General features: G+C 53.1%; 1 protein-coding gene across 6 annotated transcripts in view; it reads right to left on the reverse strand.

Annotated features, from left to right (window-relative positions):
• The window catches only part of ACAN (aggrecan), a 47,117-nt gene that overhangs the window by 10,645 nt on the left and 9,423 nt on the right, over positions 1–27,049 (reverse strand). For 3 of the 6 annotated variants that reach the window (XM_033100102.1, XM_033100100.1, XM_033100101.1), the window contains exons 2-13: positions 18,114–18,190; positions 15,479–15,862; positions 14,351–14,525; positions 13,720–13,847; positions 11,998–12,291; positions 10,291–10,692; positions 9,354–9,528; positions 8,757–8,884; positions 6,970–7,263; positions 4,926–5,141; positions 1,283–4,399; positions 323–445 (exon numbers count right to left, since the gene is read on the reverse strand). In XM_033100102.1, coding sequence (XP_032955993.1) covers positions 323–445; positions 1,283–4,399; positions 4,926–5,141; positions 6,970–7,263; positions 8,757–8,884; positions 9,354–9,528; positions 10,291–10,692; positions 11,998–12,291; positions 13,720–13,847; positions 14,351–14,525; positions 15,479–15,862; positions 18,114–18,183 — 5,506 coding nt within the window. In that variant the 5' untranslated portion in view covers positions 18,184–18,190. The remainder of the gene's footprint in view (positions 1–322; positions 446–1,282; positions 4,400–4,925; positions 5,142–6,969; positions 7,264–8,756; positions 8,885–9,353; positions 9,529–10,290; positions 10,693–11,997; positions 12,292–13,719; positions 13,848–14,350; positions 14,526–15,478; positions 15,863–18,113; positions 18,191–27,049) is intronic. The other 3 variants (XM_033100104.1, XM_033100103.1, XM_033100105.1) reach the window with 2 other exon arrangements.

The raw sequence follows: 27,049 nt of genomic DNA on the forward strand, positions 1-27,049 counted from the left end.
CTTCTTTGAAGTCTCAAGTTTTATCTTCAAAATCCAAGCACATTTTACATTCTACTCCTTGAGCAATCACTGGCTTGACAAAACACTAACTACGTCTCAGGTTAATAATCCCTTAGCTTGGCTTTTTTCTCTTAAACCGTCGTGTAGAATAAGTGCCCTAGAAAGACGTGCCGCGTTTGGCCTGGGACTTCGTCCCACACACGTCACTGCACACCTCTTCTTCCCGGTCTGAGAAGCCTGAGCCTCGGCTGACTTTGCTCATTCCTCCCGCCTGCAGCCCCGCCCTCCCCTGTCTGCATTCCCCACCCCTTGAGGGTCTTACCTATGTCGCACTGCTCGCCAGTGTAGCCAGGGGGGCACAGGCATATGACGTGTCCCTCCGTCTCCTGGCAGGTCCCAGCGCCACAGGGCTCCTCAGCACAGGACCTGGCGGGGGCTGCAACCCCCAGGGAGAGGCTGAGCATCAAGAATCTAGCCCCCTGGGTTGCAGGATGGCCTCGGAGACTTTGAGGTTAGGACACGAATGCCGCCGGCCTCACGAGGCTGACTTTGGGTCGGCATGTTTGGGTCGGCGACCTTGTCCCTCCTGGACACCCAGCCCCAGTGTCTGGGAAAGATTTCAGCAGACAGGGAAGTGCCAGGGATCCCAAAGCAAAAAGCAATGGAAAAGGGTCAGCCCCTGGTGCTGGGACGGGGCTGAGGTGAGACAGTTACTACAGTATAGAGAAGTCACTTGTATGGGGTGGGGGTGGGGACGCAGGGTCTAGAGTTAGGACTTGGCCACAATGACACGTCATCATTTCTTAATCTGTGCTGGTGTGAACCCTGCACAAAGTAAATCTTTGGGCATAAATGTCATCAATAGGTTCATTCTCTCATCTCACACTCCATGGGAAGGGGACAGGAGCTGAATGTTTGCACTACGTAGTCATCCTTTCCTCTCCCTGCGCCAAGTACAAAGAGTCAAGTTTGCATAGAGACATTCTTTGTCCTTGTGATGTCACTTTAGTGTGACAGTAACAGCCAGTAACCTGTATGAGTGTGTACTATGTGCAAAGTATGATGCTGAGTGCTTGTTTTATATATATTTATAGGCTGTTTAATCTTCCCTGTACTATTCCCATTTTACAGATGAGGATCAGAGAGGTTAAGAAACTTGCCTGAGGCTGCACAGCTGATCTGTTGGAGAGCTGCGCTTGGAACCGTGAATCTACACTGCCTAGTACTATGCTACCGTCTGCACTACCCACACACATTTAAAGGAAAAAAATCCCAACAATACCTGCAGTGGTTGCCTCCGATTCTTCTGTTCCTCCCGGAGAAGTTGGGATGGAAGCGTCTGTTGGGGAGGTGGCTGTTTCAGCTGTCTGGGTCTCTTCTCCTGAGTGCAAGGGACTTGAGGACTCAATTTCTAGATGCGCCTCTGCAGGGCGCTGGGTCTGCTGGGTCCATTCATACTCTGGGCTACTGGTGCCGATGATAACATCCAGCCCCGACGTGTGACCAGACAGGTCTCCGCCGATTTCAGTCCTGTCTCCAGAAGCCACAGGAGTGGCCGAAGGCCAGCCTGACGTTTCTACACCCACATCATAGGTGCTGGTCGACTCCCCACTCACTTCCAGGGTGGTCGAGCCCTCCGTGAGTCCTTCCTGATAGGCCGAGGTGCTGCCACTCACTCCCAGGCCTGAGGCTCCCTCCACATCAGCTTCGTGGAAGGCAGAGGTGGTTTCACTCAGATCAGGGAACCCGGAAGCTCCTCCGCTGGCCTCAGGGGCAGCAGACGCCCCTACCCCAGGCTCAGGATAGGCAGACGTCTCGCTGCTGGCTTCTGGGACTGATGACGCTTCTACTCCAGAGCCGGAGCACCCTGCTGTAGCTCCACTGATGTCCCCAGATGCAGAGGCTTCTCCACTGGACTCAAAAAGCTGGGGTGTGTGGGTCAAAGGGGGTCTCTGGCCGAGTTCTTGGGAAACAGTTGGTTCAGTAACACCTTCTACGAACTCTGAAGTGATTAAAGTAACTTCTGGAAGTCCCGAGGCCTCCCCACTGGCGCTTGTGGCTGCAGAGGATTCTCCACTGACATCGATGGTGCCAGAAAAGTCCCCACTAAAATACGGAGTACTTGACGGCTCTCCACTGGGCTCCACCAGCCTGGGCTGCAGCCCACTTAAGTCCAAAACTCCAGAATGGTCTCCAGACATGTCTGGGGCTCCAGAATGGGCACCGCTGAGTTCCAGAATGCCCGAAGGCCCTTCTCCTGCTTCTTGGGCTGTTGGAGCGTGGGTTACAGATTCCACCAAAGTTCTGTCTACCAGAGAGACAGTGGGGAAACCCGATGGAAGTCCACTGCCATCATATGCTCCTGAGGGCAGGCTGCTTCCGATCTCCACTCCAGAGGCTTCTCCACTGACTTCCGCTACTCCACTTGGTAGGCCACTGAATTCTGGAGGCTGGGATGTAAACCCACTGGAGTCAACTGCTCCAGAAGACTGTCCGCTGACGTCTGCTATCCCGGATGTGCCCGAGAGATCTGTCTCCCCAGAAGGGAGGCCGCTGAGTTCCACAGACCCTAAACCTTCTTCTGTAAATGTGGTTGGAGTCACTTCAACCAAACTGATGTCCACAAATGTAATGCCAGAAGGTTCACCACTGCCACTCATGGTACTGGAAACCAGGTCAGGGATTCCAGATGTTGTTCCACTCAACTCTGGCAACCCTGATGCCTGCCCACTGAGGTCAGGGACCCCAGACATTTCTCCACTCAGGTCCGTTATGCCAAATGGTTGACCACTGCCAAAAAGAACTCCAGAAGCTTCTCCACTGATGTCTGGTTGTCCGGAGGACAGTCCACTAAGCTCGGGTACTCCAGATATTTCCCCTGGAAACCCTGTTGGCTGCCCACTGATCTCAAAAAGCCCAGATGTTCCCCCACTGATGTCAGGAAACCCTGATGGCTGTCCGCTGACACCAAAGAGTCCGGATGTTGTCCCACTGATTTCAGGAGACGCAGATGCCTGGCCACTGAGTTCAGCTCCTGAAGGGAGTCCGCTAGCTCCTCCACTAATGTCCAACTCACTGAAGGGCACCCCAGATATTTCTCCAGCACCACTAATGCCAATGGTTCCCCTCCCTTCCAGTTCACCTGCAGTGGTGGCTGTGACCACTTCCACCAACGTAGTATCCACTAGGGAGACAGTTGGGAACCCAGATGGAAGTCCACTAAAGTCAGGCAGGCCAGAGGATGGGCCACTTCCAAAGTCTATTCCAGAATACTCACCAGTAAATCCAGAGGGAAGGCCGCTTGCTTCTGGAGCTTGTCCACTTCCTAGAGTTCCAGAAGGTGTTCTGCCAAAGTCCAAGGCTCCAGAAGCTGACCCAATCAAGTCTTCTCTTCCAGAATGCAACCCACTGAGGTCCTCAGCTCCAGAGGTAGAGGTCTCTAGACCCTCCCTTCCAGAATAAAGTCCACTGAGGTCATCCCCAACTCCAGAAGTAGAGGTCTCCAGACTTTCCCTTCCAGAAGGAAGTCCACTCAGGTCACCTACTCCAGAGGCAGAGGTCTCAAGATGACCCTCTCCTCCAGAAGGAAGTCCACTCAGGTCCCCTACTCCAGAGGCAGAAATCTCTAGATGACCTTCTCCTCCAGAAGGCAATCCAGTGAGGTCCTCTACTCCAGAAGCAGAGGTCTCCAGACCTTCCCTTCCAGAAGGATGTCCACTGAGATCGCCTACTCCAGAGGCAGAGACCTCTGGACCTTCTCCAGAAGGCAGTCCACTGAGGTCTTCTACTCCAGTAGCAGAGGTCTCTAGACCTTCCCTTCCAGAAGGAAGTCCACTGAGATCGCCTACTCCAGAGGTGGAGGTTTCTGGACCTTCTCCAGAAGGCAGTCCACTGAGGTCCTCTACTCCAGTAGCAGAGGTCTCTAGGCCCTCACCTCCCGAGGGCAGCCCACCAACTTCAGAAGTGCTGGACCACGTAATTCCATCTTTACCCCCTGAGGCCAGTCCACTCCCCACAGGCAGGCCTGAGCCCACTGTAGAGGTGAGACCGCTGGAGTCAAGGTCTTCTGAGGGCAGTCCACTTGCAGTTCCCCCTGAGGGCTGCCCGCTGGTGTCCAGGCCTCCCGAAGCTTCTCCACTGCCTGTGAAGTCACCGCTGACTTCAGGTGCCCTGGATGTCTCCCCAGAGCCTGGCAGCTCTGTCCCACTGGGCACTGGGGGTGAAAGTGTGGCAGGCTCCTCCGAGGGAAATGGCTTCTCCGAGGGGAATGGCTCCTCCGAGGGGGATGGCTCTTTTGAGGGAGAAGGCTCCTCTGAGGCCAAGGGCACTTCTGTTGCAGCAGGGCCTTCTGTGCTCTCCTCTGTTGCTGTGCTAGTGGGAGACCACGTAGGAGGGATCCCTGGAGGAAAGGAGGAAGAAAGATGAGGTGTGGAGTTAGTAACTCTGCCCCATTTTAAACTCATGCAGAAAAGCTGAATTCCATTCCCTCCACAGTTAAACTTTTCCCTCAAGAGCTCAGAGATGTGTTCAGACATTTTCTAATGGAACCTCGCACAGTGTCTCTGGAAAGAAGGTTGGAAGGAAAAGAGGGAGGGAGGGGACCAGGAAGCTCCCCACCCCCCTCAGGTTGTGCTCTGTGAGACTTTAGAGGGTGCCATCCACACAACCCACTGGATGTGGGGGCCTGGCTACCACTGCAGATGATCGAGGTCACCCTTCAAGAATTTCCACATCATCGTCTCATTTAGCGAAACCCCTGGTTCTCCAAGTGCGGTCCCTGGACCAGTCGCACCAGCACGTCCTGACCGCTTGATGGAAAAACCAATTTTCAGACCCCAGCCCAGCCCCCCTGCCGACAATGCTGAAGCTGAAGTGCACGTGAGAATGATCAAACCCAGCCGTCTGAGGCAGAGAAGGCCACGGACCTGGCATTGGGTAAGTGCCCGCTGGGGTGGAGGCTGCTTCCCATTCCGTCCGGTTTTCTGGCTCAATGGTGAAAGCTGGGATTGCAGTCGTCTGCTCCCCCAAGGGGACAGCAGCCACGCCAGGTGCCGCTTGAGTAGTGATCCTGTCCTCCACGATGGAGGGTAGCGTGGGTGTGCTACTCTCCTCTTCTCCTGGAGACGGCACCGCCAAGACACCTAAAGGGGAGGTGGGTGGGGAAGGTTCCTTCTTACCAGTGACCCATCCCAGGTGGCCCTCCTTGAGGGGAACTCGGGGACGCTGAGGTGGGCCAGGCCTGTGCAAGGGCCTCACTGGGCCTCAACCTGCCACCTTCATCCCTTAGTCCAGCGAGATCACGTTGGCCTCCTCCATTTATAAGCGCCATTTGCTTCAGCTGTTCACGGTCAATATGCACCCACCATCAGCCCTTTATTCCAGGCTGGTCTGGGGCGTCTCTTGTACAGAATTTATCGCACACGCCAGGCACTGTTTCAAGGCGTTATGTGTATAGAAGCATTTTATCCCAAAACAGCCTTCTGAGATAGATACTATTATCTTATTTACAGATGGGGACACTAAGGCACAGAGTTAAGTGACTTGCCCAGAGTAGGTGGCTTATAAGTGGCAGATCTAGTCTTTGAACCCCCCAAGTACCTGGTGCCAGACTCCACGCTGTCAACTACTGCACGATTCTACCTTTCTTGGGGACAGAAATTAGGTGTGAGAGAATCATACCAGAAATTAAGTGTGAGAGAATCAAAAACAGGAGGGTGCTATTTAAAACCCATGAGGCCCTTGTGTCACTGGAGGCATGAAGGTGGGATTCACCGACTGTGGGCACCTGTTCTGGTTTTGGGGAACCCAGCAGTGGGCTCGGTGGGGGGAAGGTCGTTGACTGTCTCCGAAGTTATATACAAAGCCGAGTTCATGGAGGGGCCGGGGGCCGGGGGTGTACTGCTGGCAATTTACTGGGAGGCAAAATGGCTTGGCTTCTGCTGCTCAGAGCAGGGAGAGGGGAACTGGGGCATGGGCCTCATTAAATCCTACGAGAGGGAACTGGCCATCTTGAGGCTGGCGGAGTGGGGCTGAACTTTCTTTGAATGGGATTTCCAAAGGGGCCCCTGGAAGTCTGGGGAACTTGGGGACACTCAGGCTCTTTTCTCCTTACCTTTATTTTGAAATAATTATAGATTTACGGGGAGTTACAAAGACACTCAGTTTTGATGTATAGTATGTAAAATAAATATGGCCTAAGCTGTTACTACAATCTATTCTGCTCAGTGCACCCAGACCCAAGGACCCTGTGAGAACTCATCCAATCAGAGCCCAGCAATGCCTGCTGTGGACACAACTTGGCCACGCCCACTGAGTTATTCAATGACATCACTTTAGAACTCTTAACTGATAATGATGGTTGATATGGCAGGCTGTCCTCAGCATGGGTCAAAAAAGTATGCATTGCTAGTGTTTAGTGAAGAATAATAGAATCATTTGACTAAACTCATTACAAAAATATTTACAAGCAGGAGAGAATTTGATAAGGGTGTACAAATTAAAACAGTACACATATATGTGTTATTTATTTATGGTAATAAAGCTAACATTTATTGAGCATTTACTATACCCCAGGCACTAATTCAAATGTTTTCTATGCACTCTCCCAGTTAATTCTGACAGCAACTCTTTGAAGTAGGAAACTACAGTATCACTATTTTATAGATGAAGCAGAGGAACTGAGAGGTTAAGTGACTTGCCCAGGGTCACACAGCTACTAAGCAGGAGAGTCATACTTAAAATTCAGGTCTGCCTGATTTTAGAGCCCAAGTTCTTATTCACTTCTCTCTACTTGTCTCTGGGAAACTTTAGAAGGATGCATTTGCCTTGGGCTCAAAGCCTTGTGCCAGAGGTGTCCCTGTACCTTGCTCTGACGGATGGGGCAAGTGGGCAGAGGCCAAGAGGAGCCAGCCCCGGGGGGGTCACCCCCTGTGCAGAAGTGAGGGCGGGAGGAGAGGTGAGGACACTTACCTCGGAAGCAGAAAGCGTGGTGCCGCGACAGCGGGTCCGGGAGGCCTGTCTGGTTGGGGTAGAGGTAGACGGTTCTCACGCCTGGCTTGTCCCCGCCACAGGCAGGCCGAGCGGTGACTATGGGGTAGCGGAGGCTGCCGTCAGCCAGCCAGCCAGCATAGCACTTGTCCAGGCCACGGCTCCAGGCGGCGTAGAGCTGGCCCGTGGTGGCCAGCGTGGCATTGTGGGATTCACAGAACTCCAGGGCTTCCTGGAAGGTGAACTGCTCCGGGCGTGTGGTGAAGAACACCTCCCCTGGGGACAGAGGCAGGTGGCAGGTGTGATCCTTCAGCTCATGGCAGGGTGGCCCCTCCTCACCCAGAGGCAGGGCTCCCTCTGTCACCCTCCTCCCCTAACCCCAGCCCTATTCATGGAGTGGGACACCTGCCATGGCACAGGTAGGTTAAAGACCTCGCCCCGCCCAAGCACGCCCTTCTTGGACAACTCCCCCCTTAGATCCCCTGGTACACTGGGAAATAGGGTGACCAACGGGGAGGTCCCAGGAGTTGGGACTTTCGGTCCCAAACTTGCAGCCAAACTGAGACAGATTGGTTACTCTACGTTCCCTCTGTCCCTCCTTTCTAGATTCTCCCATCACACTCAGGCACCCCTGCTCCCCTGGTTAAGACAGGACCCCCCTGGGCACCCTCACATCCCCCTGTTCTCCCCTACATCATAGTACTTAGCAGCAAGCACTGTGGACACTGGACATGTGGCACCCACCCCACCCCCACCCCAACCCATCCCCACTCTGTGAACTCATTGAGGGCAGGGGTCGGGTCCTGTAACCATTGTAACCACCTAGACTATCCCCAGGGGGCCTGTCTGATTTGGTGGAAGGAAGTACTGAACACCTACTTGTGCCAGGCATGTTCCATACATATCTCATTTAATACTCAAAAAAGCCTCTGATATGAGCATAACCAGCCCCATTTTACAGATGAGGAAACTGAGGCCTAGAGTGGTTAAATAATTTATCCAGGTCCTGAAACAAGTGAATGGCAATGCTGAAATCTTTCTATAATACCAGCATTTCCAAAATTGGGTTCAGTGGAATAGTAATTTTGTGACTTTAATTGAAAAATTAAAAGAAATGAGATAAAACAAAAATAAAGGACCCGTGGTTAAATAAGCTTGGATAATGCTTAGTTGAGCAGAATTAAAGAGGTTTCTTTTTGGTGTTTACTGCTGGATTTGTCAGAGCCTTTGATTTGTTCATGGGTATTGGGACTTTCCACAAGGCAGATGGTATATATACAGAGGGTGCCAAAAAAATGTATACACATTTTAAGAACAGAAAACTGTGTTAAAATTGTAATACTCAATATATACCAATAACAAGAGATGACTACAAGTCATGTGTGACTTCTGCAATGACAAGTGGTGCTCAGAGTGGTTCCCATCAGCGTCCAGACACTTCTGATGACGGTGAACTACTGCTTGAGCAACGCTGACCAAAGGGTCCACTTGCAGGCATTTGTTTGGCACCCCAGGTATATGTAAAAGGATTTATTTATCCACAGAACTCAATGCATTTTTAAGGAGCTAATGAGCTCCTGCTGGAGGAATCCACATAAACCACTTGGGAGGCGGAGAAGGGCTTGACCTGAGAGAGGGGCCGCGGGCCTTCTTTGTAAACAGGCTCTGGGGTCGGAGCGGGAGTGGGTGGTGGATTGCCCCTCCTCTTTGTGTCTCCTTGTCAGCCCCCTGCCCATCTGGGGCCCGGAATGTGAGAACAGGGCCTGTACCCTCGAGCTTGTCCACGTAGCAGTAGACGTCATAGGTTTCTGACGGTGGGCGCACGCCATAGGTCCTGACCCCAGGGCTGCTGTCCTTATCGCCCACACAGGGGGTCCGTGGGCTCACAATGGGGTATCTGCAAAGGAGGGTGGGAGCGGTGGATGACGGCCTGCTCGGGCGTTGGGGGATACGGGGCCCCAGGGTGCGGATGGTAGGCTACCCCAGGGGAGGGTCGTTGGTTGTCCGGTGACATTCGAACCACGAAGGAGCCCCTCATACTGGGCGAAGGGTCTGGGGGCTCTTGGGGTATTCCTAGTTTCAGAAGAGAGCCCATTGCATGGAACGGCACTGGGTCAAGCTGGAAGGGACTGGAGGACTCTCTTGTGTCTTGGGGGGAAATGACTTAACATCACCCAGGGCCTTTCCTTATTCTCTCAGAATATGCTTCAGTTCTGGGGGAGAAAGGAAGGGAGTCATGGAGTCACTGGTTCATTCGTTAACCCTCAGGGTTCATTAAACCTGGGTGCCGGGCCAGGATGTGGCTCCCTATCTTGACCTCTCCAAGTTGGGTTTGGGCTGGGAGGGGAGGCTGGCTGCCCTTTCACCTGACGGTCTGATCCTGCAACCAGCCGGCATCACACTGCTCGTAGCCGGCTTCATAGGCGGCCTGGAGCTGCTCAGGCGTGGCGATGGCCGCCCCCGTGCGCAGGCAGGCCTGCTGTGCCTCCTCGTAGGTAAGCGCATAGCGGGCAGAGCCCGGCCGGTAGTGGAACACAACCCCTGGGTGAGGAGGAGAGGGAAAGAAGGAGAGACAAGGCAGGCTCAGTGCCACAATGCTGGTGCCCCTGGTTCCCGGTTCCCAAGGCTTTCCGGGCATGGAGGGAGCCCTGGCTCCTTGAGGCGTGACCTTCCTTCATCCCCTCCTTCCTTTCCTACTTCCGATCCTATTCCCAGCTAATGTGGACATTGGAATTTGAACTTTATAACATTTTCATTATATATCACAAACTATTTGTCTTCTTATGACTCTTCCCTACCCCCAACTATTTAAAAGTGTAATAGCATTCTTAGTTTACGGATAGAAACAGATGGCAACTGGATTTGGCCCACGAGCTGTAGTTTTCGGACCACTGTCTTGAAGGGTCAGTGCTGTGACAGGCCCCGGGAGTCACCCAGTGTGGCAGTTTTCAAATGGTTCTATTCTGTGGAGGTACCTGATGGGTGAGGAGGGCTCTGGACAGAAGAGCCCAGTTCTCCACTTTGCTTCACCTAGACCCTTATGGCACCTTTACCTGCCTGATAGAGATACGCTGGTTGCCACCTGCCACTTGATTTGCAGGAAATGCTTTATGGCAAAAGGGCATGGACATCACTGGTCTGACCAACCTCCTTTGTTTTACAAACATGGAGGACCGCGTGTGAAAGGAGAGAGGCTTGTCCCAGGCCCCAGGTCCCAGGTTAAGTGGAGGGTACAGACCCCCTATCCAAGTTCTCTACACCTGCCCCTTGCTCCATGCAGCCCCCCAAGGAGCAGGTACTTACCCCCCGGCAATCGTGGCTGCCCAGGGATCTCGGCAGCACCTGGGGCTATGGTCACCTGCACGACGAGGTCCTCACTGGTGAAGGCAGTGGCGGGGCCCAGGCCAGGTGTGGACTCCTCGGGAAAGGCCCAGGGCCTCGTGGCCTCTTCAGTCCCGTTCTCAGCCTCAGGGATGGTGGTGGCCTCCACGTCAGGGGCCAGTGTGAAGGGCTCCTCGGGCTCCAGGGCAGTGGGGGAGCCATGGAAGATGGGTTTCACAGTGAGAATCACGGTGCCTCGGGCTTCCCCCTCCGTGATGTTTCGGGGCAAGGGCAGCTCCACGTCAGGCCAGGTGACTGTCTGGATGGTGATGTCCTCCGTGCCCCCCCCAAAGAAGTTTTCTGGGATGTCCACAAAGTCTTCACCTGGGACAGGGACAAAGAAAAGCTTTAGCCACTCAGCCTGGGGCTGGTTTGAGGGAGGTGAGCACTGGCTCCACGTTCTTCCCTGCTGGGGAAGGGAAAAAAGCACCCACTGTGTGCCTGGCACCTTGCTGGGCTCATTGTGGGGTCCTCGTCTATTTGATGGTTCATGAGAGGGGACCCCACAGTTTCCAGATTACAAAAGAATGCAAAGTCATCGAAGCACGAGATATGGACCAATCAGCCTACTGCTTATAAAACCAGTCCTGCTCCAACATCCCTTCCTGACCAATGCCAGCCACCTCCTTACCTGTCCTCTGACCACCCTGTTGACCATCTGATGTTGTAACCAGCCAATAGCACAATGTCAATCAGGTACAAAGGGAAATTGAAAAATCTCGCCGAAGATGCAGGAGCTCATGAAATGGATGAAACATGAGATAACTACCCACCTCAGGCACGAAAAAGTGAGGGTCTGGCAGAAATGAGACCGTTAATCATTGATAAAGAGAAAATCCATGAGGACGTGATGACTTCGAAAAGAGTGGTTAGACTATTGAAAGGTTGAAAGAGGCTTTGGGGGAGATCCTAATTAGTTTTGCAAAAATAACTCTCTTCAGGTAAGATCAGGCTGTGGAAGTTAAATATGGAATGAGTTATGCCCCTGTGCTGTCACCAATTTTGTCATAAAAATCAACGCAACTGCATATCATTGTCGTTTCCCCTCCAAGAACTAGCACTTCACTGGAATTACAACCTAGATTGTGTAAACTGTAAGATAAAAAGCTTATTTGAAAAAGCTTTCCTCTAAATGTTCAAAATGAAGTCTCTGTCAAAACTTTCCCCCCACCACTCTTTTAAATAACACTTTGGTCCTCCTTTTAAGCACATTCAATTTCAAGGGCAGATAACAATGGCCTCCTGTGAGTGCATGGTCTCATGTCAGGCCCTGCCATCTTCCATGAGGTGCCACCATCTCCCCATTTGACAGATGAGGAAAGTGAGGCTCAGGGCCTTGACTCTCCCATGGTTGCACCATAGCAGGTGGCAGAGCTGGGGTTCAAGCCTGAGCAAACACAGACGCTCAAGCTCACGGTTTTAAGCCTGTTCTGGGCAAATAAGACAGGCCTGCAACTCTACCGTAGCTCTTCCAGGAACTAATAGAAATGGGGAGTGTTCAAACATGGGGTTCAGGTATCCGGTGACCCCTTGAAGGGGTAAAAACCAGCCCCCTTTTCCAAGATCTCTTCCTCTGGGCCCCAATTTTGGTGGGGTGACCCCCCTTCTGGCCTCCAGCCCCAGCCGCACCTGTGTAGCAGATAGCGTCGTAGCGAGATGAGGGGTCGGGGTAGCCGGTCTGGTTGGCGTGCAGGTAAACGGTCCTCACACCGAGGAGGTTGCCCCCACAGTTGGGCCTGGCCTTGGAGATGGGGTAACGTACGCTGCGGTCGGCCAGCCAGCCGGCACTGCACATGTCCATGCCGCCCTGCCAGGCCAGGTACAGCTGGCCCGTGGTGGCCAGCCGGGCACCCAGCCGCCGGCACTCGTTGGCGGCCTCCTGGAAGGTGAACTTCTCTGGAGATGTTGCATAAAAGACCTCGCCTGCAAAGGACACAGACGGCAGGGTGAGCATCTCCCTCCCATCTTCTGCTCCGGGTCCCCAGGGAGACCCGTGAGGTGCCTCCAGGTCTCGAGCGCCTTCTAACTTGTTTTGGCCTCCCACTTCTCAAAGCCCTTCCCGTAGCTCGGATCCTGCCCTTCAGTTCCCATGGGCTTTTGAGCAGGGTGGCATTGGTTTCCTGAAACGGGGGGATCACGAAAGAAGCTGCCAGAATGGCAAGGAAAGCAGAGAGCAAATGTGAGGCCCAGGATGAAATACTCCCGCTCAGAGCACGTCGGCTCCTCACTTCGCTAGGGGACTTCCCACCACTAGGGCACCTTTCCTATGAGGTAAGCATCACCCACTCAAGTAATCTTTTTAAAACATTCAAATTCTGATGGGAAAAGCAGACGTCAGACTTTGACCCTTAAAGCGCTGCTTCCCAGATTGGGGTCTCCAGGCCCCAAAGCGTCCATTAGGGCATTAGTGGGGCCTGTGAACTCTTTTTACTATTTCCAAAAACCTGACAAGGTTTTGCCGGGGGTAGGGGTAGGGGTCGGGTTAAGGCATGGGCTCTGGGATAGTTCTGATTCTCTCCATTCAGTGACAGCTCTGATTGGCTGTCATATTTGTCTTCGGTTAGCCAAGAATGGGAACACAAATACTTGTTACTTAATAGCTCCAGTTTGGCTCCTGGGGTGAGAATGAGGAAAGGGAGCTATGGTGGGGAGAAAGCTGGGGACTGGCGCTGCCTCAGAATGAGCCAAGGTGGCACTCTTCTTTTTGGCCCTGGGGAAGCTGTGAGCTTGGGGGCGGGGGCTGAGGTGGCAGAGTCTGGAATGCCAAAAGGAATGCATGGGTGCACATGGGGGGAGGGGTGCCGTCCACATGCCTGGGTAACGGGTAGCCCTGACCGTGACCAAAATTAGTGCCCTTTACAAACCAGAGAAAGATTCCAGGTTCCTTCCTGCTGGCTCTGGAGCTCTCCAGAACTAGCCCACTGGAATGGCCTGGACTGGGGGCTGGGGGCTGGCAACAGCTGAGAGAGGGGGGCTGGGAAGCCAGCTTTGTTGGGAACTATGATTCTGATGGGCCCGGCATTTGTGAAGGTGACAAGCCTGGGCTGGCTTTGATGGTGCAGAGGACCTTAGGACAGTGATGGCTGGTCAGAGCAGCAGGGATCCTGGCTGGCAGGGGCAGTTCCAGCAACAAGTGCTCTTGGGCCCAGTGGGGGCATCGGACAGTTTGCAGGAGCCTGGGACCCCTGCTTCCCCATGCTTCCCCCTCAACACCCTCTGGGCATGGCAGAGCGGGGGTCAAGTCTGTGGAGCCCTAGTTAGTGCCCTGTCCGAAGAGGCCCTCAGATCCCAAGTGTGAGTAAGGTAAAGGGGGTGGAAAGAAGGCTCTGGAAAGGGGCAGGGTGGCCTCACCCTCCATCTCCTCCGCGAAGCAGTACACGTCGTAAGTCTCATTGGTGTCACGGATGCCATAGGTTCTCACACCAGGAAACTCATCCATGTCCCCATAGCAGCCTTCTCGGGGAGTGTGGATGGGGTACCTGCCAGGAACCCAAAGTGGGAGGGTGTGACACGAGGGGACAGAGCGGGCCTGTGTCCTCCTCCCTCACGGGAGGAAGTGGTGGCTAACTGATGCGTTTGCCGGCGTCTGTCCTGGATGTGTGGACTCTTTATTTTCCTGTTTTTCTCCAGCTTTATCGAGATACGTGTTTTCACAGCTATTGGTAATTAAAGGCAGCCCACTTTACTGAATATTTATTGGCGCCAAACACGTTCTGTCAGGGGCCTGCCAACCTTTTCTGTAAACAGCCAGATAGTAAATATTTTGAGAAGAACAATGGTGTGTAATTTGCACAGAGAGAATGTTCACGTGAGCAAATCTGCGAGCAGGCACTCACTCACTCCCCTGCAGGTCAGAATCACAAGGATGGGACTGGTCTTCGGGTGCCTGACCGACAGTTGGCATCATGTTGGCACCAGCTCAGTGCCGGTCAGTGCTCCAGCCCATCACCCACCCCACTCGGCTGGTGGCCTGGGGGCTCACCTGACAGTCTGGTCGGCCAGCCAGCCGGCATCACACTGGTGGAAGCCATCCTCGTAGGCGGCCTGCAGCTGCTCCGGAGTGGCGATGATGGCGCTGTTTTGCAGGCAGGCTCGCTGCGCCCTGTCGAAGTCCAGGGTGTAGCGTGTGGAGATGGCTCTGTAATGGAACACAATGCCTGCAAGACAGGCGCGGGCCGAGAGCAGGTCAGGCATGGCATCCTGTGACTGAGGTCCTCGCAACATGCTGGCACGAGTCCTAGGGACCTTGGAGTCATCTGCTTTGGGCCTCTAGCTCATGCGTGGACCCCCCTTCCACAGTTGCATGTGGTCCTTTTGCCTTTGCTGGAATATGTCCAGTAACGGGGACCTCACTACTCACAAGGCAACTTTTTTGAATACCTGTAATTCTGAGAATCAGAAAGGTCTTTGAATTGAACTAAAATTTTCTAACTTTTCTTGTCACTCCAGGACCATACATTTGATTTGGGGAAGCAGACACTTAGAGCCGCGTGCACCTTCAGCCCAGGGGCATCCTGGAGGGAACCCTGTTTAAGGCACCCCCAGGAGTGGATCGTCTTGGACAGAGCCCTCCAACAAGAAAAATCTGGTGCTGACCAAAGTTCTGAAGTCAACCAAGGACACAACCATTCTCCTTGGGCCATTGAGAGTAAGGGGACCAGGGTGTGGGGGGGTTCTTCCTCCCTTTCTTTGGCTTCTGGAACTGAGACTTGGGGTGCGGAGGTGGGGGAGGGAAAAGACACCTGGATGGAGAGTCAGGAGCTGCTCTGACTCATTCCAGGGCAACTTCAGGCAAGTCACTCAGCCTCAGTGTGCTCGTCTGTACAATGGGGATGATGAGAAGGCCCATGGAATCACAGGATCATGGCAAAACACAAACTGTCATTTCCATGTGACTGTGGCCAGGAAGGAGTTAATCCCCTCCCAGTCCAGAGAGAATGACCTTACCAGCTTCCTGTTACAACAGAAGGAAGTTAAGTAATGCAGACTGGTGCCTGTGTGGGGAGGGCGGGGGCTGGGATTTCAGCGCCCACCTGCCTGGGTCCACAGGCAGAGGATCGCATTCTGGTTCTTTCCACAGGTGAACCAGCGTCCCTGGGACGGCTCTCACCTTTCACCACGACCTCCAGGGCGGCCTCACTGTCCTCGATGCCGTGCATCACCTCACAGCGGTAGATCCCAGAGTCATTGGAGCGCAGGTTCTGGATCTCCAGGGTGGCATCGCTGGGGATGGCTGGGTAGTTGGGCAGTGACACTTTGTCCTGGTAGGCACGGTTGACCCTCACTTGTCCTTCCGTGGCCACCAGCAGTACCACTTCCTTCTCCTTGGAAATGCGGCTCCACTTGATTCTCGGGGTGAGGGGGGCGGTGGAAGGGGCGGTGGTCACAGGGTGCATGGGGTCGATGAAATAGCAGGGGATGGTGAGGGAGGTCCCCAGGAGGACCCGCAGTGGGGACGGTTCGGGGATGCTGACACTCAGCGAGTTGTCAGGGTCTGTGGTGAGAGAGGGATCTATTAGTGCGGAGAGACGACCACCCTGCCTCCCTGTCAGTCCTTCCGGAAATGACAACCTCCAAGCAGCCTGTATGCATCTGTGGAGGGGGACAAGCTGCACCATATGGAATTCCCAGGAAGCCTTGCAACACCCTCTCTGGAGCAGTACTCCTCAAGGCCCATGGTGTCTGCACCTCAAGACCAGAACTGTGGAGCCAGAAAAGGGTTGCCGAGGAGGGCAGGGGGAGCTTCAGAACTGAGACGGCCTCTCTGTTTCTCAAACTGCGGTACCCTTAGGGATGCCAAGCCATAGGATAAACACGACCCGTCTTCCTGGAGTGACAGCTTGACTCAAAGATTTGGGGAAACATTATTTTGGGGAAGAAAGAAATCAACACCGCTTTAAAAGCTAAGAGACAAAACTTCAGAGATATGTCCCACATGAGGAGGTCTGCCTTGGGCTCCATCCCGGCTTTGCAGAAGGACAAGACATTCTCTCCTGCTGTTAGGGAATCAGGGATCTAGCTGGAGAAGCGTCGAGAAGATCAGACATTGAAGGCTGCAAAGAGTCAGATTGGGGGTGGGGGTGGGATATGATGAGGCTCCGTAAAAAAATCACGGAGGCTATTCATAGAGAAGATAGAGTGTGTTTACCGAATCCTGTTAGAAGTAAAAGGTCTTCCTGGAGTGGGAAAGAAACAGCTTTTGAAAAAATAGCATCTTTCATGGTGAGTCATACCCTTATGGAACCCTTTTCTCCAGGAGAGCCTACAGGTTGAACATAAAAATGTTTCAGATGTTTGTGGGTGGTAGGTACATAACAGGGCAAGAAAGAGGGGAGCCAGGAATGTTTGGGGTCCAGTCCTAACCTTTTGATGGCCTGGGCAGTCACCACCAGGCCATTCCCACAAAAATCTCCCTTTGAATGCTCAGCCCTAGCCCCACAACACGGCATGGCTTTAGCGGTGGTGGTCCTCTGCGGAGAGCTGAAAGTGATGGCAGCGCCCAGCTCCGCAGCTTTTAAAGTTCTCCACCAACCACCAGTGAACTGGTTTGCCTGTGTGGGCAAACCACCCCAGGTTACAGCCAGCGGCTGGATATTTGTGGGTCCTGGAGTAAGAGGACAAATGGAGACCCAGATACCATATGTCTAAATATTTAAAGGTTATAAATCAAGCTAACAGATTGTTAAATAAAATATATTCTATCTTCCTATTTGACAACGATACCTTTCAAAATGAAAAGCCATATTCAACTGTAGCATTCTTGGGTTCCCTAGGGTTTGCCACTGCGATGTGGAATCCAGGTGGGAGGAGAGGGAACCAGGTCCCCTTCTGTTCCCATCACTGCTCTACCCTGTGTTTATCCCAGCTCTGTCCACGCTCCATACAAACAGCCACCCCTTAACCTCTCCCTTGGGCCTCGGGGTGGCTCACACCAGGGCTGTGTTCCCCCTATAGAGGAGGGACTCAGAGGGGAGACCTATGTGGCCTTGGAAGTGGTTTGGGTCCAACCAGGCAGGGACTTCTGGGTGCCCTGGGTTCCCAGAGTGTGGTCTAACGGGGGGGCATTGATGTGAGTGGACACATCTTCTCACCCTTTAGGGAGCACTGGGGCTGGAGGAGGGTTTCTGGGTGGCGGGGTGGGGTTGGGGCCTGTCTTCCCTGAGTCTGAATGAGCTGCATCCCACTTTGGGGCGAGCCCATCCTGGGGTCCTTGGAGTTTGTTCATTGGGTTCAGTGCTTGATGATGAGAACCCTAGGTGGTCCCTGCCACACGCAAGAGGCCAGGTGGCGGGCTTCCCAAGGACGGTTTGGCGAGAAAGACAAAGACCCGTGGGATTTACTGGGGCTTCTTTCTGACCGTTTCTCAGGCGATTTTCTCTGACGCTCCTGCTGATCTTCCCTTGGCAACGTTTTCCTGTTTTGCTTTATCTATTTCCTAAACTCAATGTGCAGCTGTTCTGGGTGAGATCCATGGAGAGGTACCTGGGAAGGTGGGCACCTGCCAGGCCCCCCCCCGACCCCAGCTGTCCATCTTAGAGGGCTCCTGCATGCATGCTTTGTGTCCACATGCACAGGTGCACTCCCATTGCAGTTATACTCGATAGAAAAGGGCCAGGGCCAGGAAACAGCCAGGAAAAGGAACATTCTATCGCTGGGAGTAGCAGCACTAGGTTCAGTACCCAAGACCCCGAATGCAGACCTCAGCGCCGGCTGGATTCGTGAGACACGTGTGGGAATGTCCTCACCTGAAGCTTCTACTGGGACGGCTGCGGTGATGACCCTCAGAGTCACAAACACCAGGAGTAAAGTGGTCATAGTTCACCTGAAAAAGGGGAGGCAGAGGCGTTATTTGGAGGTTTGGATACGGCGAGGTGGAGGAGGGCCATGGGACACACAAGACAAGGTGACAAACTCTACCCTCAAGGACCTGAAGTCGCATCGAGGTAAGGCGGCCGCGTGTGGTTCTTCAAGAACCCTCACCGATTTCCCCGGGATATGACCACTCTTAGGCTGGAAACCTGCCTTTTCGAGAGAACGTCCCATCTTCCAATGGTGAAGGCGCTATCCTAAAGGATACCAGTGATGGTTGATATCCTCAGCTTGACTGGGCCACAGGGTGCTCAGGTAGGTAGCCAAACATTATTCTGGTGTGTCGGCGGTGTGTTTGGATGAGCGTGAACGTTAAAATCGGCAGACCAGTAAAACGTATTACCTTCCCTAATGAGGGGGAGCTGCGTCCCGTCGGTTGAAGGCCTGACTAGAACAAAACGCTGAACCTTCCTTGAGTAAGAGATAATTCCTTGGCCTGATGACCTTGAAACTGCCTTTGGATGCGACTGAAACATCGGCTCTTCCTGAGTCTCAAGCTGGCGGACTCAGGCTGGAACCCCACCCTGGCGCTCCTGGGTCTCCAGTCTGCTTAATGCTTTCGTGATCTGTGAGCTAATTCCTTATAGTAAATCTCTCTCTCGCTCTCTTTCTTATATATATTTCTATCCACTTCCAATTGCTTCTGTCTCTCTGGAGAACCTTCAGGCCCGGAGAACTGACACGAGTTACCCAACTTCCCTGATGAAATCCAGACCTGCCACCAACTTCAACTCCAGAAATCTCATGTGTTTTAGAATGGAGAATGCGCCAAGGATTTGGGCAAGTCAGAGATCTGGCTCCAGTCAGGGGAAGGACGCTACCCACAGAGCTCTGAGGAGGCTGCAGGATGGACAGATTAATAATTTAGGAGAGAGACGAGAGCCTAGAGACCCTGGAGCTCTCCAGCTGGCCCAAACAATGACTTCATGTGAATTTAAAAAAAAACACACACAGAAAACAAGCCTTCCTTCCTGTCATCTGCTGGAAAACTGTCATGCTAAGTATACAAGTCTGTGACAACCACCACATAAAGGACATCCCCTATACGATTGCGACCCGGTATCCAAGGGGGCAGGAACACGTAGACCCCAAGGAAGTCAAGAATTGACAAGAGATCAAGCAGAGCAATGGTTGTCAACCTCAGCTGCACACTGAAATCACTCAGGCTTCAGCCTGGCCCTCAGGCATTTGAAAAGCTCCCCAGAAGGTATTATGCAGCCAAGATGGAGCACCGCTGGCTAGACACCTGGGACCTGCGCTTCACGGTGCCTGCCCCATGATATTTGGGGGTTGTGCTGGTGGATGGACCTGCATCGGCGGTCGGCGCCTACCCCGCCCTTCTCTCCAGGCCGTGAGCATTTCGCCTTGGTTTCAGACATATTTGCATCACAGACACTCCACGGGGAGGAGAGAGGAAGCCGGGACTAAAGATGAGGCTGAAGCTCTCCAAAGCTGGGAGTGACTCTCAGCTGAGGTGGTGGTGGCTTGGGCCTCCCTGACCTTGGCTGTCAGAACCTGATGGCCCAGCAGGTGTCGCTGGTGGCTCGGTCATCACCAGGTCTGGAAGGCGGGAGGGATCTGGGGACGAGGGAACTCCTGGGGTTCCCATTGTAGGAATGCGTGTGGGAGGGGTGGGTGGAGCCCAGAACTCTGGGGGACCCTCGCCTCTTGGTTTGAGCGATCTTTCCATCACTTCTCCTCAGGAATTTTTCTCCTTAGAGAAAAAAGTCTCTCTCTCTCTAGGTCTTTAGGTGCTGGCACTGTGAGGGGCCGCTGTCATTCAGTGTGACCAGGCACAGCGGGGGAAATCGTCCCCCTGCGGCTCAAAAGGTAAAGGGTCCCGTCCACTCTGGGGAGGGGGCTAGACTTGTGGGCTCCTCTCCTCCCAGAGTCTGAGGGATTCCGTGTGCCGACACAAGGCCGGCCTGTTCCTCTTCCCACAGGACACCCTTCGCTGGGAAGTTCTGTGTATGTTTTCAGACTTGTGTTTCTTCCCTCCCTCTCTGAACAAGCCCAATATTGTCCAGGATGCTGTGGTTCTCTCTGGGGCTCGGGCCCTGCTCTGTTTTCCTCCCTGGCCTCGACCAGAAATAAAAAGGGTGGGGATTTGGGTTGGGGGTGGAGTGGGCAGAGAAACTAATTTTATTTCTTCTCCTTTTTTAAAGACAAACTTTGGGATAGAAATATCGTCACAAATATGCTCTTGTGTTTGTGTTTTCTTAGCTGTAAAGAAAATAGGGAGAAATTCCATTCTGTCTGGGTTCCAAATATCTCCAGGACTCACTGAGTCTTTTATGTGAGAGGAGATGGACTTTGCCAGCCCGTCAACAGGGAGGCTTTTCTCCACCAGAGCAAAAGTTAGATGGTGCTGAGGAGACTGTGTCCGTGGGGCAGGGGAAGGGAAAAGAGGGCGCCGAAATCAGCGAAAGAAGGGCTTCGGGGAGCAGGAAGTGGATGCTGCTGGGTGACGGCGGGGTGTGTGTGTGTGTGTGTGAGAGAGAGAGCCGCATGGTTAGGGACAGGAGACCCTTTATCTCCTCATCAGCTAGACTCTGTCCCGTAGTTACCAACCTACCTGGGGCCTTGGCTTTTATTCCTCAAATTATGGGACTGAACGGGCGGCTCACCAGTTTGCCATGAATTCCTTTACAAGTGCAGTGGAGACCCCCAGACCTGGGGCCTGGTCCTGGCTCAGCTACCTACTTTTTTGTTTTGTTTTGTTTTGTTCTGTGTTTTTTGATGACTCATCATGCTTTGAAAGTAGTAAGAGGTTCCATGACACCAGGGAAACCAGGTTTTCTGAGGCTTTCCCCAAGATAACGTTGAACAGCTCCAGCGTCTTCAGTGTTTATCAAAATGCACAAGAGAAAAGTAGAGGTTGTCATTTTTGATGACAACTCTGACCCTTGCAGGCTGAGGGACAGCGTGAATCAAAGTGGATGAGGGCTCTGAAGGGCTGCACTGTAGAATGACCAGCCACCTGCCCGTGACCCTGCTGCTGAGATCCAGAAAAGTCGGAGGGAGTGAGCATGCGTGGGAACCATGGGACGCCCACTCTGGCCAGAGCAGTCCCACCAGGGGAAGGCTGGGGTCTCTCTGATGGGTCCGAGACCAGGACACCTACTGCTTTAATAATACAGGACCCACCCCCATGGCTGTTTAAAGACTGTCAGTCCCCTCCTCTTGAGAGTAGGAACTATGTCTGTGGCTCGGTCCCCAGCACAGAATCTGGCACTCAGCAGGCATCCATCAACGCCAGTCTCCCCCCTCCTGCCTGGTGTCAGGCCTGGGGGAGCCTCTCAGAAGGTGGGGAGTGGAAGAGAGTTTAGTGGTTGTAGGAAGGTTCCTTGTCTTAGGATGAGGGCTGGACTAGATGACTTTCCAGAAAGAAGAAAACTGCCTTGATTTCAAAAAACCACCTCACCGTACTACGAAACACTTGGGAAAACAGAAAAAACCAATCACCAGAATCCCAAGTTCCAATCCAACCATTAGTTGTGTTTTCACAGTTTTCCTTCTAGTCTTTTTCCTAAGACCACTACGTGTGTTTGAGGGAATTGTCATCTTTTCGTGGCCTGTTTGCTTTCTCCACGTAACACAGTGGACAAAGTCCTTTTTCTGTTCTTGTTGTTCCTTCAGAACTGATACCTACGGGGTTTCCCAGTCATGACCTCCCCGCCAGAGAGCCTGTCCACACGGCCAAGCCAGGTGGTCTTCAGCCTCTGACTGAGCAGAAGGTGTGCTCATCCCTTCACAAGGTGACCTGTGCCATGACTGGGCAGCTGTCAATGGGCTCACGACCTTCCAAGATGGAGTCAAAATGACCCACTCCTATTATAATTTCCACTCATGACTTCTTCCCTCAGGGACCACACTCAACATGTCCATGCCTCTTTCACGAGACTCATGACAGATCTTGAAGCTGATCTGCTCTCCCATCTGCTGTTCTCCCTGAAGACTTTCCCAGTCCCTTTAGCTCTTCCTCGGGGAGCTTCTTGACCTCTTCTCCCTCCCTGGAGCCACAGAAGGTCAGAGCTAGCATAGACTTGAGTGGACGTCAAGCCCCATCTCTTCATTCTACAGGTGAGGGAACTGGGGCCCAGAGAGGTTAAGAGATTTGCTCAAGGCCACACAGTAAGTTGGAGACGGAGCCAGGACCAGAACCCGGTTCTACAGACCCGTCTGTCATAATCCCGTTTGAGAGCGATACAGGGCAGAGAGCATGTCTGTCTCGTTCCTCGGTCTCCCTGGGCTTCAGCAGAGAGCCCAGGACGGAGCGAGGCAACCGGGAAGTGTCTGCTGAATGAATAAACAAATGGGAATCTAGTAAGTACCTGAAAAGTCACTTGCTTCCACTCCATGCCTCTGAGGGAAGAGGGGGCTAGGGGGGGCCTGGAGGCTCACATCTGTTGAGTACCCAGGAGGCAGGTGCACAGGCAGCCCCCTCCCCTTTTGCATTCAGTGAATCTCAGCTAGAGATGTACATGTATCGCTTGCTTGTGACGTGCATGGCTGTATAGATGTATGCTGGCACCTCAGCACGGCATGTGACTTGGGGAGGTCACAGTCCATTGCAGCCCAGCAGAGTGACAATCAGTGTGTCCCCTTCCCAGGTCCCCAGAGCCAGAGGTGTGCTGGAGCTCGCTTGCCCCAGCTCGCCAGACCCCCATTCCAAACATGTCTTCCCAACTGTGTGGTTAGTGATGTCATGTCGGTAGGTTGCAGTTGGTCACGATGGGAGTATTTACACCATGGAAATCAGCAAACGCTGAAAGCGAGGGCTTTCTCTCCTCTCCCCTTTTTGAGTGGCCTTTCCAGCACACTACTGGGAGTCACGGATACTAATAAAGAACAAGGCTGGGGGAAGGATAACGGGTACCTCTCTTTTTCTCTCTCTCGAAGCCCCACTCTCCATTCACTGTGCTGACCTGCAGGAGTCCCAGGGGCCCTTGAACCAGTTTGCTAGCCTTAGGGCAGGACAGGGTCACATTCATGTCCATGTCTTCTCAGGCCCAGCCGGTCCGGCCACATCAGTGCTGACGCAGCCAATGTTTGCTGGATAAGAGATCGTAAGTTCCCCCCCGCCCCTGCCCTGACCCTGCAGGGCTCCCGTGTCCTCCAAGCGACCTCATCCTTCCCCTTGATTCTGCCCCCCCAAGTGTGACTGCTTCTACAGCCACTTCAGCGCTGACATTTTCTCCTATTGCTTTACACACGCTAGCTTTGCTTCATCAAGCACACTGTGACCTCCTGAAGGCTGAAAGTCAAGTTTAAGTTAAAAAAAACAACAACACCCTCTGTGTTAACTCACACAGCGTGGGGAACAACAGAAATGGTATTTGGTACCTACTTGTTGGATGAATGCGTGGACCTTGGCATTTGGTACACTGGTGGACCAGTAAGGTTTGCCAGTAACCAAGTGGCTCTGTGGCTGTGATTTAAGTCCTGGGGGGAGGGATTAGAAAGGACCAAGGTCATCCAATCCCCCCGCCACCGGCCTCTAGCACATCACTTACTTACAGGCTCATCTCCCAACACTGCTTCATGGACAAGACCCATCCTGCATCTGCGCACAGACGTGGTGTCATGTGCACTTGAGATTGGGACTTTACAGCCAGCCTGGGGGAAAATGCATGTTTTCCACACGACGGACATGTCTGGCCAGAGTGACCCCAACTGCAGCTGCTAATTTCCCACATATTCTAAGCAGACACGATGAGATGGTGTGGAAAGGGGGAGCCAGGAAGCTGATTCCAGTCGTATCTCTCTCCTAACTCACTGCGGAACTCATGTAAGGCCTCAGTTTTCCCATCTGTAAACTGGTACCATAACGCAGGCTTTACCACCAGGAAAATTGTGAAGGTAATTTTTGTGGATGCTAATACTTTTTTGTATTCCCTTCTCTTCTCTCTCCCTTCCTCCTCTTCCTTATTCTCTCTGTCTCTCTCTCTCTCTGTATTTGTGTCTTTTCCACATCACTGATTTCCTTATTCCTATTTTATTACTTGCTCCTAGATGTAATTTAAATGCTGCCTCATGTGGATGTTCATTTGATCTGCAATGATCACAAACAACAGGCACCCCGACCCCCACCTTGGTTAACTTCGGGCTCACTCATGCACTCACCCCCAAGCCTGGGTATACATAGGATGTGGGTTCAAATAAAACTGTGGACTGTAAAGGAAGATCCTAATGTTGCCACTGCCCTCTCCAGTGACACAAGGCTTGTCACTCTCAGAGCATCTCTGTTGTCACTGAGTGAGGACAGCCATCCCCTCTCTACAATGAGCATTTTACAGCCAGAATAAACTTACACAGTGGTGTCATGGACCAGGAGTGGGGCAGGGTGGGCCAAGCAGGGATGGGTGGGGGACTCCAGAGTCAGCACCCACGGACAAAATAGAACTCGGAGCCATGCTGGCACCTGAGGAAGGCTGCATTTCCAAGGAGCTGGGAGTCCAGGAGCTGGTCATGGGTGGTGCTTCCTAAGGGTGGGGCGACTGCAGCTGTCCCTGGCCCTGAAGCCATGCCTGGACACTGGAGGGCACCATGAGCCTTTCCCCATGAGGTCCACCTCTCCCTGCTCTCAACTGCAAGTTCCCAGTAAAACCAGTTTAAAGTGGAGAGGTACATGGCACAATTCATGGCTCCCGAGTCACCCACCAGGGACGTGAGCTTTGACCTGTTCCCTTGGTGGAAAAAAACCTGGTACTTGGGACCTGCCCCTTCCTGTTCTCCGTCTTCCGTTCCAGCCTGGGCACTTGGAGGTTTTCTCGAATTAATTTCAGACGTTGTGTAAATATCGGACCTGGGATTTTGGAAAGGAGTGTCTTTCAGCCCAAACTTTCCATCAGGCACAAGCACCTTTCCTGGGGCAGGGATCTTGGGCCAAGAGCTGAGTTCCTGCGACTCGTGCTGACCGCCGACCAGGCAGGACAGAGAGCTCCCGCCCGCAGGAATTTGTAAGGTGCTAGGGGACCCAGCGTGACTCCTTGGTGGCCTCCCTGGGTGGCAATTGAGCCCAGGTTTCAAAAATGATCTTTGGTAAAGGTTTCTAGAAGCCGAGGGTCCTGGTGAAATGCCTGAATGCCAAAAAGGGCCATGAGAGTTTTGGGGTTACAGCCGAATTCCTGGGCAAAGTGAAGGGTCAGGTGCCTCGGATGCAGCTGAGAGGAAAACGGGGGCAAATGGCCCAGTCCCTTAAACTTCTGGGGGAGGTGCTCAGGTTCCTGGAGGTTAGTCCAGGGCCAGTCAAGACTAAGAAAGAAGATGAGTTGTTTGGAGTCAAACCTCATTCTTTTACCCTAGTTTGCATGCCCCAATTCTAGGGAAAGACGTCATCGAGAACACCCTCTTGGCTCTGGTTGAGAGCCATGCTTCTGTTTGGGAGTCCATGGGAGCATTAACTGTGACTATAGTGGCTTCTGGGACTCCCGTGAATGACTGAACCAGAGGGTAATCTTGCTGACTTCCTGAAATGGCACCTCCTCTGCTCTGTCAGCTTCGCTTGTCCTGCCCAGGATGGTTCAACGTTGGCTGAGTGGACACTGGTTCAGCGTTGGCTAAATGGACACTGGACAAGACCTCTTCATCCCGTGGTCATCCTTCAGTGACACGGTTTTCCCTTCTTAGAGCATGTGCTCTGAAGAGCAGAGCACTCCTTTTTGGCCCTTATGTGGAAGGAATAATTGCTTCTCCTCTGGAGAAGTTCCAAGCACTTCCTGGCTATCTTCCTGCCCTCCTTTCTCTTGTCTAACTCCCACCACGTGGAAAACTCTGCAGTAGGTGCTGAGGGAGACCCGTGTGAATCCACCCCTGGGGCTCGCTGTGTGGGACAGGAGATGAGATGTGTGAACAGCTCCTACAATACAAGAGGGAGAGCCTCTCTCTGTGTGAGAGTTCCTGAAGCCGAGAAGATTCAGACATAGCTCCTGTTTGGGGCACCTGGGAGAGCTTTGAAGAAGAGGTGGCATTTGATCTGAGCCTTGACAGAGGGGACCTAGAGGCAGGGAAAGGGCATTCTAGGAGGAAGGGATCGCATAAACAAAGGCAAAGAGAAAAGAGTAGATCCAACTGGTGGAGGATCAAATAAAGCTAGAAACAAAGCTGGGCCAGATTCTGAAGCCCTCCCTGATGAGGCTAACGAGTCTGGCTTCATTCTGTAGTGATGGAGAGGCTGTCCAGGCTTCAGGGAATGACCTGACCTGAGGTGTGTGTCGGGAGGAAACTGGTCTCCACTATCGCTGCTGGCTGGCCCTGCCTCAGAGAAGTCCCCCCGGTGTCCCATCATGATCCAGTCCACCCCCGTCCATCACAGCAGGAACACACACTGCCCGCGGCATTTGTCTGCCCGCCGGGGCACTGTTCTTCCCTAGGTCTCTCTCATCCCTGAGCCCCTGTCACACTACTTCCTCTAAAAATTGCCCTGGATTGAAGGGTGACTCCACGCCAGCTTGGTGCTCGACAGCATTTAGAAAGAAATGCATCCTCTCATTCAGCGTTCCCCATCATGCTGGCAGGGGACACCGCCACTCATCCCATTTTAGAACAGAGGAGACAGAGCAGGTAAATAACTCATCTCAAACCCCACAGCCAGGGGGTGTCAGAGCCAGACTTTAAACCCACGTCGGTCTGACTCCAAAAGCAAGTGCCCCTAACCAGTTCCCTGCTTCCCACATACGTGCCAGGAATGGGTGGGGTCTGTACTGAGGATGGAGCCTCAGGAGTTTGTTCTCATCATCCAAAGGCCTTTGACAATCGGTGGCCCCAGCTTTAAAGCGTTGATTTCATTAACAGACATTTGTTAGGTGCC

This window comes from Rhinolophus ferrumequinum, chromosome 28 (genome assembly GCF_004115265.2).
Source record: "Rhinolophus ferrumequinum isolate MPI-CBG mRhiFer1 chromosome 28, mRhiFer1_v1.p, whole genome shotgun sequence".
Taxonomy (NCBI): Eukaryota; Metazoa; Chordata; class Mammalia; order Chiroptera; family Rhinolophidae; genus Rhinolophus; species Rhinolophus ferrumequinum.